The 20,165-nt window shown below is 43.1% G+C and overlaps 1 protein-coding gene and 1 long non-coding RNA gene across 7 annotated transcripts; one reads left to right on the forward strand and one right to left on the reverse strand.

Moving 5' to 3' along the window:
* Positions 1–247: 247 nt before the first annotated feature.
* Positions 248–6,504, reverse strand: LOC123401075. The gene is made up of 3 exons (XR_006611024.1): positions 1,889–6,504; positions 473–621; positions 248–402 (listed from the first exon to the last, which is right to left on the reverse strand). It is a non-coding gene; the product is annotated as an uncharacterized LOC123401075 (long non-coding RNA).
* A 3,196-nt stretch (positions 6,505–9,700) lies between these two features.
* On the forward strand, positions 9,701–11,980 carry LOC123402764. 6 transcript variants are annotated; one of them, XM_045096723.1, is made up of 5 exons: positions 9,701–9,800; positions 11,292–11,402; positions 11,471–11,511; positions 11,615–11,675; positions 11,762–11,980. In XM_045096723.1, the coding sequence occupies exons 1-5, from the start codon at positions 9,774–9,776 to the stop codon at positions 11,819–11,821; spliced, it is 300 nt and encodes a 99-aa protein (XP_044952658.1). In that variant the 5' UTR covers positions 9,701–9,773; the 3' UTR covers positions 11,822–11,980. The 6 variants fall into 6 exon arrangements, with proteins under 6 accessions (XP_044952658.1, XP_044952657.1, XP_044952655.1 ...); XM_045096722.1 differs by having other exon boundaries at positions 11,471–11,507; XM_045096724.1 differs by lacking the exon at positions 9,701–9,800 and adding an exon at positions 10,535–11,129 and having other exon boundaries at positions 11,471–11,507.
* Positions 11,981–20,165: the final 8,185 nt, after the last annotated feature.

The following is a 20,165-nucleotide window of genomic DNA, read 5'->3' on the forward strand; positions in this document are numbered from 1 at the left end:
ACCACCCTCCAAAAGGTAATAGATATGGTACAACAATGAACTCCTTGCTCTTGCGCTTCTAAAGATAGTTTCCTCAACACTCAATCACTCTCTCTCTCAAATTTGGCAGGGATAAGAGAGATTGATCTTGTGGAAAGCAACTTGGGAAGACTAGAAATCAAGGTTCAAATGGTTGGAATGGATCTGAATCTAAACACATGAGTAGGTAACTCTCTTTTAAAAAAATGAATCTGACAAGAGTGTGTGTTCTGAGTGCTTCCTCTATGAATAAGAGGTAGGTGGAGCGGTATATATAGGCATCCTCCAAAATTCAACCGTTATAACATTATTGCCCAACTCGGTGACACCGCGAGGGAACTCGAGGATTGGTTTTACTCGTAACTACACTCATTCGGTCATGTCCTGAAAACGAAATATGCGGCTCTTATAAGATTCGTCGACACGTCGAGCGACCTTGCTGAATTTATTTTACCTTTCTCGAACATCTTGTGCACCAGGATTCCAAGGATACTTTGGGCTATCTCGAGGTTGAGGTTTTCCACAGGTATTCCGAAGAGACTATGAGTTTTGAGGTTTTCCACGCACCTTGTGGCCAATTTGTGATGCATGAGTAGAGCACCCCTGCAGGGTTAAATCTTTTAAAAAGTCATATTCACGGTTATGTGACAACTTAAACATTTATTGAACACCTGGTCATAATAAAATTGTAGTGAACTCAAATAAAATACATCAACCGTGTGCGTACCCATGATTGTATCTACTCGTGAGTTCTAAACCAAAAGAGAACACGATGGGTTATGTTTGACTCGTAAGTGGTCAACATCACTTCTTGATCCTCCTTATTATTCTTGTACTCATAAGTTAACTACTCACATAAATTATTAGTGTTTGCTACAGCCTCAACATTTTACCATACCTCACTCATTAAGCTTTGCCAGTCTTGTACCTTTAAGAATGAGATTGATGAGTACCTGTGACTCACAGATTACTACAACAGTTGTTGCAGATACAGGTAAAGTGAACGCGATGAGTGTTCTATTTCAAGTTTTTTTTTCATCATCGATCGTAGGATGTGTTTTAAACCAACAAACTGGCATAGCAAGGATGAACATCATTTTTATTGGTTGATCTCGTCCGTAGTCATGATTCTAATATCATGATTTATCTTATGACTACCTAACCCAATTACATATACTCACTTCTTCTTTAAATGTACTTGTAATAATATCTACTTTTACGAACGATAAGATGCACTTTTATCCCTGACAAAACCCAGTTAAAATAAGAATAGAACCGCATCTTAAGCATTACATGAGATGTGGCTAAAATGCAGTTACTTTCCATCTGTTAATGCATGTGAGAGTTCAAGTTGCCCTATACCCAAAACTAGATCGGGTCCATGCCTTTGGTGCCTTTCCAAGCGTTTGTATGTACACAATAGGAACCCACATAACCATGTATGAACATAGAAAACATGTTTCACAATAGGTTTAGCACCAAATATCTATGCGATGAATGGGAAGTAAGGGGATACTCCCGTTCCAAAGTTAAACTAAAGATGAGAGCTGATTATATATGCACAAGGCATCCAGAGAATTGATCTGGTTGTTCACAAAGTCAAAACCACTATATATTGATTTGACCAAGCATGATTCAAATAAAACTACCCTTCAACCTCCATTGTAGGACCTATTGAGATATAATGACATAATGGAAAATGAAAGGAAAAGAAAACTAAAATAACAAAATAGGAAGTAAAATCATGGTAAGCGCATCGACTTCGTATCCTAATCCACGAAAGCATCATGCATAAAAAGTATCTGCATGATGGAAATGTAGAGACTATATATATCACATGTTGACATCCACTCAGGTAGAGGAAGCCCACCAGTTTACATCACCCAAGGAGGAGCTCAGGTTGGCCTTGGAACTGTCTGGTGTCACCATGGAAGTCCAAAAGCAGTCCAAGCGGCATTGCCACTATGACCTTTTACTCTACAAGCAGGGTCACACTCATACCGAAATAATTGTTCCCCGCTCATGGACATACGCATCATCACATTGAAGGATTTTGCATTAACATAACCAAGTGTTATAGTGATAGTACACTCCAACTGATTCTTCAAAAAGAAACACTTCACAGTTAAAAAGGAATATCAAAGCACAAGCACATGGAAAAGGACCACCTCAGCGTTTTTCTGGTTTGAGCTGGGACCAACAAAATATAAAGAACATGACGTTCCGTTATTCAAATTTGGAATGGAACATGAGTGAACATGACGTTCCTTTATTCAAAGTGTTGCACTATTGGAGTTTGTTTAGTAGAAATAATCTTATAATAAGCCAGGCACACCAAACAATATTGAACACCATGAACCTCATTTTTCTGTTCAGTGAATAGTCACCATATTATTACAGCAAGGTAACCTGCAACAACACAACATCTATAGGTGCACAGCAAACAAACCTAGAAGTTGCATGTGGAAGCAACAAAATGAGTACTCAGCAAAAAGAACTATTCAACAATATCTGGAAAGCATGAGTGATTTGTGTGAAAATACAAATGACTGAGAATGATTAATATCTGATGTAACCTTTAATCTCCATCCAGTTCCTTTCATCGACCTTATCATGGGGAATTAGAATCCTTATAATGGCAAGCAAACTGCTGCTCAAATCTCTCATAGAAATATAACATTTTTAATATAATGATATGTACTGAAAGATGAGCTGATCTGATGTAATATAATGTGCGGATGTACATGCAATGATATTTCTCTGACACCGAACCACATAATCCTTGTTTGGTTCAGTCCGTAAGCACTCTTAAATGGCACAGGTATAACATCTTCTTTTATGTATTAATTTTGAAACAATCAAAACTTAAAAGTTTCCATGAACCTGTTTTGGCCTAGTTAATTAAAATGAAGTCGCTAGGTTTTGATCGCCATTTTTTTTCTCTGAATGTTCCCAAATCAGTTTTAGCATTAGTTTCTTTTTGTAAAGAACAATGAATGTATACTTGCTAATAATTAACCTGGAAGATCACGTACTACCTCTATAAAAATTTAATGATCCAACATCACACTTACATATGTTATTCACAACAAAAAATACTAAGTTTTATCATAATAAAAACGCAACTTTTGCATAATACCTGCAAAGCACAATCTGGATGGAACTAACAAACTCAATCAAGCCATAACATTAACCTACAAAGCATGGACACGGCAGAAGTTGCCGAATCCCTGTGCTGATACGGCCGGACACGGTGATACGCTCGGACACGCTGGGATACGCATATCCCGCCATATTTCCTGAATTACGAATTAAAAAAAAAAAAAAAAAGGGAGGACACGGCTGGGACACCTGAGGGGTTCGATTAATCCACCGGTCGAAGCAGCACCCTCCTCCTCCTTAAGGCAGCGTGGATCTGGAGCACCCTCCCGCCGCCGTTCTGCTGCTGCTACTGTTGTGCCTTCGCCGCCGCCGCTGCTGCTGTGCTTCGCCGCCGCCGCTGCTGCTGTGCTTCGCCGCCGCCGCTGCTGCTGTGCTTCGCTGCCGCAGTTGCTGTTGCGGCAAGAGGAGCACGCTGGGAGGAGGGCGTGGCGAGAGGTGCTGCAAGGGAGTTGAGAGATCCCTCGCTGGGAGGAGGGGCAATGGCAAGAGAGTGGTGGCTTGGTCAAAGCATTAGGGCAGAGAGAGATAGGGCTTGAGTTTTGACGGTGCAGATTGATTTGTGGCATGCACTAGCTGGGCCGGCCCAACTACTAATATCCTCTCTGGGCTTATGTTAAGAGAGTTACTGTTGGCTGGGGTGATCTCTTATTATTTTTTCCTCTTTACCTCTATATTACATGGCATTTATTTATTTATTTATATATAAATTGGACGTGTCCCCGATGAGCTATTTCTGGAAAATGCCGTATCGCGTGTCTCCGTATGCGTGCCGCCGTGTCCATGCTTTTTAGACATTAACAGCCCCTCATTTCCAGTGAATGTATCCATTCAACATTGACCAATTCTTCTGGAATCATGCTTTAATTGGTTATAAATTGTTAGCTTACAAACAACACTTAATTTGAAAATAATTTTTTAATGCATTTGTAATAAGAAAAAAGAATTGTTTGATATCTACAACAGGATTCTTCCACGGTTCTACTACAAAATCACCAATTTGACTACCACCATCTGTATCATTTGGCCCTCTTGGCAAAGTTATTTGGTTACCATGTTAGCATGATATAATAAAGAATCACAATAAAATCATAAATAGACAACCCACAGTTTAACAATGAAACAACAAACAAACCATAGAAAAATACCTCCAGAATTTGCAGCTTGTGCCCCATTGAGCCCCATCGTCACAATAATCTGCCTCCTTCACAACAGCATAGAAGGAAATCTGATAGCCCAAAATCTTTGTCTATTTTAAGGACTCCACTTGATTCTGCATCATATGTTACTATGATAGATATATAGTGGTACACCTGAGTGCATCACGAGCCAAGAAAAAACAAAAATCATGAACATCTAGCTTCTACTATCAGTGCAAACTACATCTACCGAATTGACAAATAGGCCATTCACGTGATAAGCCAAGATAGTACATCACTCAAAGTGGAACTGGAACTGTCGGACACAGAGTTCAAACCCAAATCAGCATTGCTGGTGACCAGTCTGCCTCGCAAATGTCATAGATGATAACATATATTACAATGAGATCCCAGTACTGCTATAAATCATTAACAGATTGAGAAGAATCAATCCAATAATATTCAAAAATATACATAAGCACATGACCACAGATCATAGAAAGAGAGGTTGTATCTATCTAAAAGAATGCAAGGCTAAGAGTTGGCTCATCTATCATATGGTCAACCCACTTTGTATACGATATGTACGGTGATCCGCGTTGGAGATGCCCTTACACCCGTGTGACATTTCACCACTCAAATGGTTGCTCACAAAAAGCAAGCCATCCCGATTTGCACACTTCCACCTAGTCACACAAAGCCCTAACCTATACCATAAAAACAAGCCATGGTATCTAATCTCAGTAGTCCTCTTAATGAGCCTTACTCATCATCGCCACCAACAGAGCATGCGCAAACCCCAGAAAAAGAATAGCATAGAGAAGCCAATTGTCAATGAGCAAAAGGATAGCCTGAAACCCCATAAGAATCAGTGTAAGCAGAAAGAATCACTCTATCAGGAGCAAATCATGATCTGGTGGACACAAATACACCCCCCATCGCGACACTATATATAGGACACTCAGATTGTAATGGATATGATTTTAGCATGTCTTAAACATATATCATACCGACAAATAAAGCTTGCAAAAAAATTCAGTTACATATAGGAATTTGTTTATCTGGCATACATACAGAGGATGGCATGATCATAGTATATACACGAGGCTAACAATAAGTCTTGTGCGGGTACAAAAGCGTATGGTTTGTTCAGGGCGGCCTGAGTTGACCGATCCAGTAATCCTCTTTTTCCAAAGCTAGGAATATGTATGTAATTTAGTTAGTACCTTCCTTTTCTAACACAGTTCTTGTGGTTGCGACAGTAGGCCTCGAGGTCGTCGCAGGGCTCCTCCTAGTCATAGCTACTCCATCCCACATCCATGAACCCGACGTACCGGATACCAACTGCTGCGAGAGTCATCCCAACATAAGTCAGGTCAGAAATCATCACATACATGTATCCACTTCCATGCTGCTGAAAACCATTTAGCATGTCAATAGAGGGGGGAAATAGCACATGTGCATCAGAAGATAGGTACAGTTTGAAAGAACATATATATGTATGAAAGCAATATCATGCAAGAAGTCTCACAAACTATTAGCAAACCTGCAACTGCAAGAAGATCCAAAAGGCAATATTAGCAATAAAGGATGATACAATTTACGATCTAAATAGCTTAATTAGTGTTGTTCGTTCCCGGCGATGGCTAGCTGCGTGCAAATGAGACAATATCAACAGAGGCCACATTTAACAAAAGAATTGTAGGTAGACCAACAGTATACCAATTAAACATGAATACAAATTCACAATCACAATCATAATCAGAAATTGTCCACCAAGAGCGTAACGAATGCATGAGCTTTTTCTAAAGATGGTTAATAGTGCAAGCATAGAAGAATCCACCAAAGGAAAGTAGACGGATAAGAATCTAATATATGAGCATAATAATTATTAAAAAAAGGAACATGCATATCTAGCAAATGGATTGTAACATCAACTCGGGGGCCCAAAAATTCATGAATTATGCTCCATATGTTGTTTGGAAACCTCACCAGTCGTCCCATATAAGCTCATTATTTAAAAATAAGGTCAATGCGTAAGAAAGGCCAACATATCCAAGATAGATGACAACAATTCATGATCTACCCACTTCTGCCTGGCATGTAATACGGGTCTAGCTATATATGCAATTTTTGTTAAACAAAGGTGTTTTCCCTCTTCATATAAAAAAGGTTGACTCCTCAAAATTTGTACCTCTGGATGAATTAGAATATTAGGAGGTTGTTCAAACAATGGGAATCCTACACACCCAAACATGCAGCCAAAGATGGTGGAACCAGGAGTCGACGGAGCAGTAGTACCATCTAACCATCATCGAAGTCAGAGTAGCATCCAAAGGTGCAACGGAGAGCCAATCTCATGGAGCACCAGCCACAAACCCTAACCGCACCATCGGACAACGGCGACAACAACATCCCTGCACCAGTACCACACCATGGATAGCCAACGATTGAGCAACACGAGCACCATGGAAATAAGACACATGAGCATTTACATGAATACAGTAGAGATGAGAGATAGGCAACCGTTGTCATTTTCCAAAGCCATCACTTCCTCATCTGATTATAACGATAAAATCATATAACTATATTTCTCTACATTAGCAATCAGAAAAAAAAAAGCAGCATTGACCATTTTTCCGATCCATCATTGCTCTTCTAATTTTGTAGAAAATGGCAAAGTTTAGTTCACGAACCAGAATTAGGAAAGATAATAAGAAGGAAGTCCTAAAATATAGGAATTATTATATTTCTCTACATTAGTAATCTAATAGCAAGAAAATAAATAAGCAGCCATAATCATTTGTCTAGTTCATCATTACTCTTCTAGTTTTGTAGAAAAGGGCCAAGTTCAGTTTAGGAAACAGAAATATGAAAGAGAATCAGATGTAGATCTATCTCTTTGAGGTTGAACCTATCAAATCTTGAGTTTCATGTGAATGAAACACAGTTTGGCTAAGCATAAAAAAATAACAAAAAAATCATTAGGTGAAGAGAAATTAAAGCACCAATCTCCATTTCTGCAGCCATGCTAGCTAGCTACATAAATCCATGACTAGGCCAATCATGTGTAGGCAAGTGACAATTGAATGAATTGATAGCAAGCCAAAAAAATGTTTTTCTTTTACTTGCAACACATAATCGCTCCAACACATTTCCAGTAGTCTCCAAGCTAAAAGCAACACGAGCTGACTAAAAGAAGGCAAAACAACACTCTCACGGCACCAAAAGAAGCAACACATATCAACGAATTGTAGGTTACGGTAGGAGATCACTCACTTGGAAGACTGTCTAGAAGCTTGCGGCGTGCCTGGGATGTGGCTGACCAAAGGATGTTGGCGAGAAGATGATGCCCCTCGTAAATCCATTCTGAGCAACCAGTACATGAACAATACACCTGCAAAAAAATGATTCTTAAGCGGACGAACATGATAATCTGCGAAGCGCACGAGCACGAACTGATTATGGACGCGAATTCGAAGAGTGTTCAGGAGGTTGGGATCCTGCTCACCTTGGGCGCCGCGGTGGATGAGGAATCCTTGAGGAGGGGATGGACGAGCATCTGGTCATCGTTGAACCACGTTCCCCCGAGCAGAAGCGCACGCCTGTGGTCGATGGTGATCCCGAGCTCCACATGGGATTCTCCCTGTGATGGATGTGTCCACGGGAGGAGGCAGGGGGGCGTCGCGAGGGGGCGACGGGGGCAGCGGGGTTTAGAACACCGGCGACACCGTCCCTCTCTGGTCGCTTCCTTCACAGCGTCGCCAGGTGGATGGCGGCGGTGGCTCGTGCTACTCCTAGCCGCGTATCCTCCGCCTGCGGCGCTGGCGAACCGCGACCGCTTCTGGGTCAGACGACGACAACGAGGAGACGGCAGAGGCGCGCGGATGCGAACGGTGCCGTCGGGAGGGTGGTAGAGCGAGTGAGAGATGATGCGGGGAGGGGGGCGATGGGAAGGATAAGAGCAAGGACGGGAAGGATGGATGGCGGAAGCAGGGAGGATAGGAGAGCGGGCGGGAGCGGGAGGGGAACGGCTAGGGTTTCGGCGCTAGCTCCCACCTCTGCGACGACGCGAGGGGGCACGCGTGCGGGAGGAGGCGCCTGCTATGTCTCCACAACGGGAGAAGCAACTATTTATACGGCCCCAAATGAAATGACAAAATACCCTCGGTGGTGCACCGATTTTACATGCGGTGGCACGAACGAGAGGGCACTGCTCACGGTTGTCTGACCCGGCGGTTTGGATCGTCCCGAATTGAGATCCAACAGCCAGGAACGAATCAAAGAAACGATCCGACGGTCAGAATGCTCTAAGTTGTGAGAAGCCTGAGGTTCTCCCACGGTTCTTATATTTGGAAAACGACTAGTCTCCCCTAATAATAAAGCGCGAGCGCTTCTGTCGTCCGTCGTCGGGCATTTTGCAAAAAAACCTCGTAGTTTTAGGTAATCAACCCGTAGTCCAATTTTAAGTCACAGTGAACCGTTTTCTGTTATTTTGCACAAAAACCCTCCCAAGAATCCCCGCGGCTCAATCAATCCCAAGATCCCCGCGGCTCAATCAAAGGTCAAAGGGGACAGGCCGGCCGGCGAGAGGCGGCCGACGCACCTGCCGACCGCGCTACACCTTCCTCCGTGCCGCGGGGGGGGGGGGGGGGGGACGGCAGCAGCGGGGATCCTCGTGCGGGCCGGCGATGGTGGTCTACGAGGCAGCGTCGGGCGGCGGCGACGGGATCCGGGTGCTGCTGCTGGCGGAAGCAGGTGGGCTTGTTGCCGGACGAGAGGAGGAGCAAGAAGTGAGGCGTGAAGGCGCGGCCCTCGGATGCACGCGCTCGCCCACGGTCAACTCCACTCGCCGGCCCCAAGCGCCGCCCTCTGCCTTGATCTCCGCCGCCGCCGCCCCGATCCGGTCCGGGGGAGACCATCTCCGCCGCCAACCTGCCACCGGAGCCTCGCCTCCCTCGCCCCTTGCGCCGGTGGAGGCAGCCGCCGGCCCTGCTACGCTCGGGCTCGAGCAGCAGGAGGGGCGCGGACGGCAGCTCAGAAAATCGAATCCCTCCCAGCTCGTGGGTTCCCGGCGCTGAATTCCCTTGCCAGAGGCCGCGCGTGGAACTGGATGTTCGTGATGGAGATTTATTCCCGGAGGCCTGCACTGGTTCTGCAAGCAACGATTGTTCAGCAACTGTTCTGATTTCTGAAACAGAAATCAATGTGTCTCTGATTGACTGACTGACCTCGCAGATGTCAGGGGCTTCTTCCACCGACGGCGTTGTTAGCTCCACCGGCGGCGTGATTTCCGGTTGCACTTTCAATATTAATTACAAACAGTTATATGCCTGATCGTCCGATCTTAGATAAACAGGAGTGAAAGGAAAAAAGGTATCTCATTCTCATCCATCTACCTATCTACCTACCTATCTATCTTTGCCGGAGGTTGAAGATCATCCGCCGAGCACTCCAATGTCGCCTGCTGCGGCTACACGAGAGGTATGTATCACACCGAGCGCTGTTTGATTTTTCTTTCCCCTAGCTCTGTGTATGATAGATCGTATCAGTGGTGTTGGGTAGCGGGTAGGTACTAGGGTTCAGAGGTATAACTGATTACAGGGGATTAAAGTAGTTAGGCGCCTTAAGCAATCTCTCTGGCAAATTCAGTAATGGACCCTAGCAGCTCAGGTTTTGTCCTGTGTTGCAACAACAAGAAATCTTCTCTGAATCTTGACAACCAGGACATGTGGGAAGGCGTCACAACTCTGAAGATCATTGTTGTGGTGAACACTTCCATGAACATGGGTTTGGACCAAGTTTGTTTAGTCGTTGCCATCCAGCCAAACCATTCTCCTTCTGTTGACTATCGAAGGTTGAACCTTCTCATGAAGATATGTCAGCCCTTTAGCAGCATCTATAGCAATTTTGACTCGCTGCATCCAGTCAAGTGTTGGGCCAGGCTGTGCGCCAGGGACACCTTTTCTTCCTTGTGTATGGTAAAAAACAGAAAAGATGTCAGAGTAGATCAGACCACCGTGCTACATGAACTGTTTTGATCATGAGGACCTAATGAAGAAACAGGCTAGCAGATTACATAACATAGCACGCTTACCATGCAAAATATCATGTAGAGAACCCATCGTAGCAAATTCATAGGCTACCAGACGTTGATTTCCTTCCACACAGTAGCCAAGCATTTCCACAAAATTTTCATGCTTTAATCTTGACACAATCGAGAGCTACGGCCAAAAGAGGAAAATAAGTTCTAGGATAGAGGGTTGTAGTTAATACCAAAAAAGGAAATAAAGCTATCATAACTAACAAAAGCTGGTGATTACTCAGTACCTGTGTCAGAAATTCGTTATCAGGCTCAGGGTCTGCTGAGGTATCAAGCTTTTTAACAGCAAGATGTTTTCCGCTGTCTAGAATAGCATAATATACTCTCCCGTATGATCCTTCACCGATCAAAGCTTTTGACCCAAAGTTGTCGCTCTTTTCTTTCAGTTCATCAAGTGACAATTCAGGTATCTCAATGGGAGGAGGTGCTTTTGTTGGATCACTTTTGGTATCAAAACCATTTCCTGTTAACGATGTGTTTACAAACAACTTTAGGCCCCAGCAACAAAAGAACAACAGGAGAACATAGGAGAACTAGAAAGCAATCAGGAATGCACAACAAAATCCCTTCTGATAAAAATTATTTATAATAAAACTAACATAAATACCTAGCCCAAACGTTACAGGGTTCTGATAGGAAAAGATAATCTGGAAAGGTGTTGACATAATCCGAAAAGGTGTTGACCAACGACTATGCTGAAAATTCTCCAGGTAGATTACTGTCCAACTTTGCACACATCACATTTTTAGGATAAGTTGTGTAATTGGGCACGCGACTGCATAATTAATCTGTAGGTTATGACTGAGCACAACTGTACATGTTTATTAATTGCTCTTCTTCTCTGAAAACAAATCTGCTCTCCTTTTTTACAGCAAGCAACGGTGATTGCTAATTCCACCAATTTCAGAGTTCAAAGTTACTACGGGGATGGTAAAAATCCAAGAGATCACGGGGACTGGGAGACAGAGATGGGGGAATCTGAGGTAAGGTTTGCTCGCCATTCTCCTTGCAGGTTAATCACAATGATTTTCCAGCTTGGAAAATGTTGTAGGGAGCTATTTTCCGTAACGACAGCCTCGACACCTACTGTCAGTAAGTGCCCCGACCCATCCTCTCCCCCTCAAAATCTCTCCCTTGTCTCGCGGAATCACAGGCTGAGCCGAGCCGTCGTCGGTGGTTTTTTCTTTTTTGTCAGGTCGGACGGCGCGCAGCCGTACCTGGTCAACATCCAGTTCCAGAAGAAGGTGCAACTGCAGGTGAGCACTATGAGTCTCCGAGCTGCTGCTGCTGCTTCCGCTCAGTTTTGTTTGGATTTCTGTTTCTGAATTGAGCAAGGAAGCAGGGAAGGAGGTGTTCAGAGACACGGATCTTTCTTCACACAGCGAGGACGACGACGAGTTGAAGCATCTCAAAAGGACAGTTAGGAGCTGGGTCTGAAACCCATCTATTTCAGGTTTCTGATGCTTGTGGCCTGTCACAACATCGGACCTACCTCCTCTTTTCTTACTTAACTTATAACCCTGCTACAACAATTCTGGAACATCACATGGTATGGCAAAAATGGTGTTAGATGATTAATATCATATTTGGATATCATGCAAATATGAGTGTAAACAATGCTCGAACATTACATGGTTATGGCACAAGTCGTGTTATACTTGTAAACCAATATAAGACGTTTTAAAACACTACTGAGTACTTGTGTGAAACTCGCTAAATTCCACCAGGTAGAACATCTCCAGAGTTTTGAAACCAAGATTTTCATGACACAAGCCCCAGTGTCCAGGTGAGAATCATTATATATTCAAATGTCACAAAATCAGAAGAAATTTTTGTATAACAAGACGTCTGTCAGACCGCCTGGTTTCCGGAGAGTACGCGTGGGACTCCATCGTCAGGTCGCGTCATACTCCGAAAAACAATAAGATTATAAACTATAACCGATGTTTATCAAAACCGGATATAAGAAACTGACACACGGAGCAAGTTTTACGATATTTTTAGCCCGTTGCAACGCACGGGCATTTGTACTAGTCTATCTTACGCACAACCGTGAGTCAAGGTTAATCCTTGATGGCTTTAAAATAAAACAAAAGTGATTTACAAGTAGATGAATGTGCTATATTTGCTGATCATAACCCATATCTAACTGTAAACATTAATTCTAAATAGAACAAAATGATTATTTAGGCTGATTTTGACGACTAATTTCAGTAAATGCTTCTATTTTCCTTTACTTGGCATAAAACGGTATAGCCAACACCAATATAGTGATAGAAGTATAGTTGAAGGAGAAAAAACAGAAGGGGTTTGAGGTGCAGGAGAAGATGCAAACCTGAAGCATCGCCCACACATGCCACCACAGGGAAGCTTGGAGGAGTCAAGGTCTTTCCTGACAGATGTGTTGTTGCATTCTTATCTAGGATCTGCAGAAATGGTGGTCGACCTTGCAAATTTAGGTTGATACTTTTCATTGTCTGGTTTTCATGCAGGCTTGAAATCCACTAAGGCAAAGAAAATGCTCAAAGCAGTAATTAGGTTACGTCTTCTTTCTTTCCCTACGTGTGGGCATGTTCAATCTATTCTATACCACCAGTGATATTCATTTGTATTTGTTCTAGATAACCTTGGAAAGAATTCTGTTAGACAGATGACCAAATGCAGTACCAAAGTTGGACAATGTTTCTTTAGTTATAGTCCATGTGGGCACTTCATATGCAGATACTGAAAAGTTTCACAGCGATTCGACCTCTCAGGCGGCTACACATTCAAAAGAATCCTTGAGTGCTGAACCTATGCCGAATGTTGTGATTTGGCGAGTTGCTTTATTTATAAAGTGGGGCGGAAGGCTTTTTCGATAAAGAATCCTTGAACTATCACCTGCGAGAGGTAGTACCACAAATTGAGCACAACTTATGACTACTTATTATTGTAATAGAAAATATCCAAGAAGAAAATTATGGCTATATGGGTACTTTGTAAGATTTCTACCATCATATATGCGACTACTTCTATTGCTAATTGTAATTGATTTTGGATAGCAAACGTCAGATGAATGAAACATATATGAGACTGAACAACATGATCGGATGCCTTTTCAAACTTAATAGGCTAAACTCACCAAATCCATCTGGATCTTTAGTATTAAATTTCATGGGATGGTCAGTTGTAGCTAGATTGACATCACCGAAGTAAAATTCCATCGGTCAAGTTTCCGAATACATTACAGTATCCAATGGGATACACAGTTATAAAGATGCACATCAAGCAACTGATGAAGGTTTAATTATATTAATAAACAAATAAAAAGGAAATAGTCTTGATTCTCCCCCAAGATGCTCTATTCCCTTACCTGCAGTTGACCAAAGAAAAAAGAATACATAACTTCAGTAAGTAGGTGAGTGATATGACATCACGCAGAGATGGCAAGATGTAATTTGGTTAAGTAGACGACCAGCCTAACATTGGAGCCTTCCTGTTGCCGACGGATGCCATGGTCGTTGTCGCTGTGCTCCTTCTGCAGTCGGATGAACAAGTCACTAGTATGCTTATCCCCATCGCCTTCTTCATCACCTTCACCTCCGACGGCGGCAGTGCCTTCACCGCGTCCTTTACTCCTTTTCACGTTGTTAGTACAACGTCAAAACAGGGGATTCTAGAAAATAGAGCAGAATCGGGAGATCAATGCTGGCCACACCTTATGCATGGAGGTCACGCCTGGCCGAAGCTGAGGCCGGTGAGGCTGCCCTGGATGGCACCATTGGTGACCATCTGCGTGATGCCTAGACCGAGGCTGATGGTGGAGTAGGTGTGTACGGGTTGCTGGATCTCTTGCACGAGTCATTCCCGCTGCGCCCCTTGACATCTTGTCGTCGTGGTAATGGAAGCAGTCCACCCTCCCGATACCTTGCATGATGATGGAGGCGGCGATGGTGTAGCTTCCTTGGACTTGCTCGTCGACGACACCATGGAACGGTGGTCTCCGATACCAAGCTGAGGGAACGTGGCCTCCTTCTCCGTCGTGATGAGGCTGCCTTCTCTTGCGCTGAGCAGAGCTGAACCATCGTCACGCAGTCGTGGGGGGAGCATGGCGGAGCTGAATTGCGAGTCTGCCCCCTCCCGGGCGCCATCGACGCCACTGCCAGTAGGACGATCCTGCCGGGGAAACTTCCCTCTCGGAGGGGGAAATCGTCGCCATCGTCATCACCAACACTCCTCTCGTCGGAGGGGAGGCATCTTCATCAACATCTTCATCAGCACCATCTCCTCTCCAATCCCTAGTTCATCTCTTCTAATCAATATCCGTCTCACGACTCCGATTGGTACTTGTAAGGTTGCTAGTAGTGTTGATTACTCTTTGTAGTTGATGCTAGTTGGATTACTTGGTGGAAGAGTTTATGTTCAGATTCTTGATGCTATTCATTACACCTCTGATCATGATTATGATTATTTTTTGTGAGTAGTTACTTTTGTTCCTGAGGACATGGGATAAGTCATGTTAATAATAGTCATGTGAATTTGATATTCGTTCGGTATTTTGATATGTTGTATGTTGTCTTTTCCTCTAGTGGTGTTACGTGAACGTCGACTACATAACACTTCACCATATTTGGGCCTAGAGGAAGGCATTGGGAAGTAGTAAGTAGATGATGGGTTGCTGGAGTGACAGAAGCTTAAACCCCAGTCTATGCGTTGCTTCGTGAGGGGCTGATTTGGATCCACTAGTCTATTGCTATGGTTAGACTTTGTCTCAATTCTTATTTTGTAGTTGCGGATGCTTGCGAGAGAGATTAATCATAAGTGGGATGCTTGTCCAAGTAAGGGAAGTACCCAAGCGCCGGTCCACCCAAATATCAAACTATCAAAGTAACGAACGCGAATCATATGAACATGATGAAACTAGCCTGACAGAAATTCCCGTGTGTCCTCGTGAGCGTTTTTCCTCCTATAAGACTTTGTTCAGGCTTGTCCCTTGCTAAAAAAGGTATTGGGCACTTGCTGCACCATTGCTACTACTTGTTACTTGTTACTCTTTGCTTGCTACGTTTCACCTCGCTACACAATCACTTGTTACCGCTACTTTCAGTGCTTGCAGTTATTACCTTGCTGAAATCCGTTTATCAGAGCCTTCTGCTCCTTGTTGGGTTCGACACTCTTACTTATCGAAAGGACTACGATTGATCCCCTATACTTGTGGGTCATCAAGACTTTTCTAGCGCCGTTGTCGGGGAGTGAAGCGCCTTTGGTAAGGAAACATTTTTATACTGTGCTGGAATTTATTGTCACTTGTCACTATGGAAACTGTTCCTTTGAGGAATTTGTTCGGGGTATCTTCACCACGAACGGAAGCACGAGGTGTTGCTCCTCAACCTGACGTACCTACTGAAAATATCTTTTATGAAATTCCATCGGGTATGCTTGAGAAACTGCTGGCTAATCCTTTCACAGGAGATGGATCTTCACATCGAGACTTGCATCTAATCTATGTAGATGAAGTTTGTGGTTTATTTAAGCTTGCAGGTTTGCCCTAGGATGAGGTAAAGAAAAAAGTATTTCCTCTATCTTTGAAGGATAAGGCGTTGACATGGTATAGGCTATGTGATGATACTAGATCATGGGGCTACAATCGGTTGAAATTGGAATTTCATCAAAAGTTCTATCCTATGCATTTAGTACATCGTGATCGAAACTTTATTTATAACTTTTGGCCTCGTGACAAGGAAAGCATAGCTCAAGCTTGGGGGAGGCTTAAACCAATGCTATATTCATGCCCCAATCATGGGCTCTCAAGAGAAATCATCACTCAAAACTTTTATGCTCGGCTTTCTCATGAAGATCGTACCATGCTTGACACTTCTTGTGTCGGTTCTTTTATGAAGAAGGATATTGATCACAAGTGGAATTTATTGGAGAGAATCAAATGCAACTCTGAAGATTGGGAGTTGGAGGAAGGTAAGGAGTCAGGTATGAATTTCCAGTTTGATTGCGTTAAATCTTTTGTTGAGACAAACACTTCTAGAGATATTAGCGCTAAGTATGGACTTGACTCTGAGATAGTAGCTTCTCTATGTGAATCTTTTGCTGCTCATGTTGATCTTCCCAAAGAGAAGTGGTTTAAATATCATCCTCCTGTAGAAAGCAACATAGCCAAAACCAATCTAGTTGAGGAGAAAGTCATTGCTTTTAGTGATCCTGTTGCTCCTTGTGCTTACACTGAGAAACCACCATACGCTACTAGGATAAAGGATTATTCTAAAGCTCCAACTGTGATACGTAGGGGTTACATTAGATCACTTGCACCCCCCGAGGAGATTAGAGTTGAACCTAGTGTTGCTATTATCAAAGATCTCTTAGCCGAAGACATAGATGGGCATGTTATCAAATTCTGTGAGGACTCCGCTAGAATTGCTAAACCTCACGCGAAAGACAAACACGGACATGTAGTTGGTCTACCCGTTGTTTCTGTTAAGATAGGAGATCACTGTTACCATGGTTTATGTGATATGGGAGCTTGTGTTAGTGCAATACCCCGTTCTCTATATGATGAAATCAAAGATGAGATTGCACCTGCTGAGTTAGAACCCATTGATGTCACTATTACGCTAGCTAATAGAGACACTATCTGCCCTCTGGGAATTGTGAGAGACGTAGAAGTCCCGTGTGGTAAGACGAAGTATCCTAATGAGGTATCGTCTTAGGACACAAAATTTCGGAGAGAGGCATTGAAGTTGATAAGGCTAAGGTTGATGCAATTGAGAAAATGCCTTGCCCCAGAGATATCAGAGGTATACAAAGTTTCTTAGGTCATGCTGGTTTCTATAGAAGGTTCATTAAAGACTTCTCTAAGATTTCTAGGCCTCTTACCAACCTCTTGCAGAAGGATGCTCCTTTTGTTTTTGATGAGGATTGTGAAGAAGCCTTTGAAATATTTAAGAAGGCTTTGATAACCGCACCTATTGTTCAACCACCTGACTGGAACTTGCCCTCTGAAATCATGTGTGACGCTAGTGATTATGTTGTTGGTGCTGTTCTAGGACAAAGAGTTGAAAAGAACTTGAATGTCATTCACTACGCTAGTAAAACTCTAGACAGTGCCCAAAGAAACTATGCCACTACGGAGAAGGAATTTTAGCAGTCGTGTTTGCATGTGAAAAGTTCAGATCTTACATAGTTGACTCCAAAGTCACTATTCACTCTGATCATGCTGCTATTAAGTACCTCATGGAGAAGAAGGACGCTAAGCCTAGGCTGATCAGATGGGTTCTCATGCTACAGGAATTTGATTTGCACGTCGTTGACCGAAAGGGTGCTGATAACCCTGTAGCAGATAACTTGTCTAGGCTAGAGAATGTCCTTGATGACCCACTACCTATTGATGACAGCTTTCCTGATGAGCAATTAAATGTCATCCGCACTTCACTTAGTGCACCGTGGTATGCCGATTATGCAAACTATATCGTAGCCAAATACATACCACCCAGTTTCACCTATCAACAAAATAAGAAATTCTTCTTTGATTTGAGACACTACTTTTGGGATGATCCTCACCTTTATAAGGAAGGATTAGATGGTGTTATTAGACGTTGTGTGCCTGAACATGAACAGGGAAAGATCCTGCAGAAGTGTCATTCCGAAGCCTACGGGGGACACCATGCTGGAGATAGAACTGCCCATAAGGTATTGCAATCAGGTTTCTATTGGCCCACTCTCTTCAAGGATGCCCGTAAGTTTGTATTGTCTTGTGACGAATGACAAAGAATAGGGAACATCAGTAAGTGTCAGGAAATGCCTATGAACTATTCACTTGTCATTGAACCATTTGATGTCTGGGGCTTTGATTATATGGGACCCTTCCCAAGTTCCAATGGGTACACTCACATCTTAGTTGCTGTGGATTACGTTACTAAGTGGGTAGAAGCTATCCCCACTAAAAATGTTGATCACCACACCTCTATTAATATGCTTAAAGAAGTCATATTCCCAAGATTTGGAGTCCCTAGATACTTGATGACTGATGGCGGTTCACACTTCATTCATGGTGTTTTCCGCAAGATGCTAGCTAAGTATGATGTCAACCATAGAGTTGCATCTCCTTATCATCCTCAGTCTAGTGGTAGAGTGTTGTTGAGTAATAGGGATATCAAGTTGATCCTACAAAAGACCATCAATAGATCTCGAAAGAACTGGTCTAGCAAACTTGACGATGCACTATGGGCTTATAGGACTGCTTATAAGAATCCCATGGGCATGTCACCGTATAAAATGGTTTACGGTAAGGCTTGTCATTTACCTCTTGAGCTGGAACACAAAGCTTATTGGGCAATCAAAGAGCTCAACTTTGATTTCAAACTTGCCGGTGAGAAGCGGTTATTTGATATCAGCTCGTTAGATGAATGGAGTGTCCAGGCATACGAGAGTGCCAGGTTGTTCAAGGAAATGGTTAAGAGATGGCACGACAAATGAATACAGAAACGAGAGTTCAATGTAGGTGACTATGTCTTGCTATACAATTCTCGTTTGAGATTCTTTGCAGGCAAGCTTCTCTCTAAATGGGAAGGTCCCTATGTTGTCGAGGAAGTATATCGTTCCGGTGCCATCAAAATCAATAACATGGAAGGAAATTTTCCTAGAGTGGTAAATGGGCAAAGAATCAAGCATTACATCTCTGGTACTCCCATAAATTTTGAGACCAATATCATCAATGTCATAACTCCAGAGGAGTACATAAGGGATGTTTATCAGCCTGTTTCAGACCTTGAAAACGAAGATGTATCTGTTTCGGTAAGAAATTGGACTCCGATACTTTTCCAATAGGAAATTTCCTTAGTTTTGGATTTTTTGGAAAATTAGAAAAATAAAAAGTAGTCCGGAGAGCGAATGAGGCAGCCACAAGCCCTGCCACCGCCCCCTACCCCCTGGTGGCGGAGGGCAAGCTTGTGGGCACCTCGTGTGCCTCCCGGACTCCGTTTTCTTGCAGAGGACTCCTTCTGGCCCAAAAAAAATATCAATATATAGTCGCCCGAAGGTTTTGATCTCCGTATCGCGTAGTTTTCCTCTGTTTTCGTTTCGAGCTTGTTGTCTGCCGCAGAATTAGAGCAAAGATGTCTCAGGAATCTGTTGGGGAGAATGATCTTCACCAAGTTCATGAGGAAGTAGATGCTGATCTGAAAAAAGTAGAAGTCACGGAAGCCAGGGACCAAGCTAAGGAGAAAACCCAAGCTAGGGAGGAAGTTGAACCTATGTTTAACATTGAAGACGTTGAAGGAGTAGATTTTCTCCAACCCTTCCTCCACGTGCTGTCTCCATCCTTGATTGAACTCTTGAGGTTTTGCGAAACAACTCGTGCTCGCAATATTTCTCTTTCTCGTGAAGTTGCTTTGCTGGAAAACCATGTCACAGATCTTAAAGGTATAAATCAAAGATTGATAGCTCTCTTAGAATCAAAGGCGACAACAACAACACCATCACCACCGAAGGAAGGCAATTAAGCATTGGTATGGGCAATCCCCTTGGCTTCTACCAAGCTTGGGGGAGTTGCCCTGGTATCGTATCACCTTTATATCTTTTGCTTTTACCTTTGTTTTAGTTCTTTCCTTTTCAGCTTTTATTTCTTCTTTTAGAGGAATAAGTCTTTAGTTTTTAGTTTGAGTCTTTTGCTTTTGTCTCTCCCCCGATGTATTCGAGCTTACGAGCTATATAATAAAGAGTTTCTTAGTTAAGGGCTTTGCTTTATGCCATGATCAATA

The sequence above is a fragment of the Hordeum vulgare genome, chromosome 6H, assembly GCF_904849725.1.
Source record: "Hordeum vulgare subsp. vulgare chromosome 6H, MorexV3_pseudomolecules_assembly, whole genome shotgun sequence".
NCBI lineage: Eukaryota > Viridiplantae > Streptophyta > Magnoliopsida > Poales > Poaceae > Hordeum > Hordeum vulgare.

Excerpts from the sequence above, each read along its gene's own strand:
- LOC123402764 (XM_045096719.1), top strand. The coding sequence starts at position 9,774 with ATGTCGCCTGCTGCGGCTACACGAGAG. Across the intron at positions 9,801-11,291 it reads CTGCTGCGGCTACACGAGAG|CAAGCAACGGTGATTGCTAA; the intron begins GTATGTATCACA and ends CCTTTTTTACAG. Across the intron at positions 11,508-11,614 it reads CGACAGCCTCGACACCTACT|GTCGGACGGCGCGCAGCCGT; the intron begins GTCAGTAAGTGC and ends CTTTTTTGTCAG.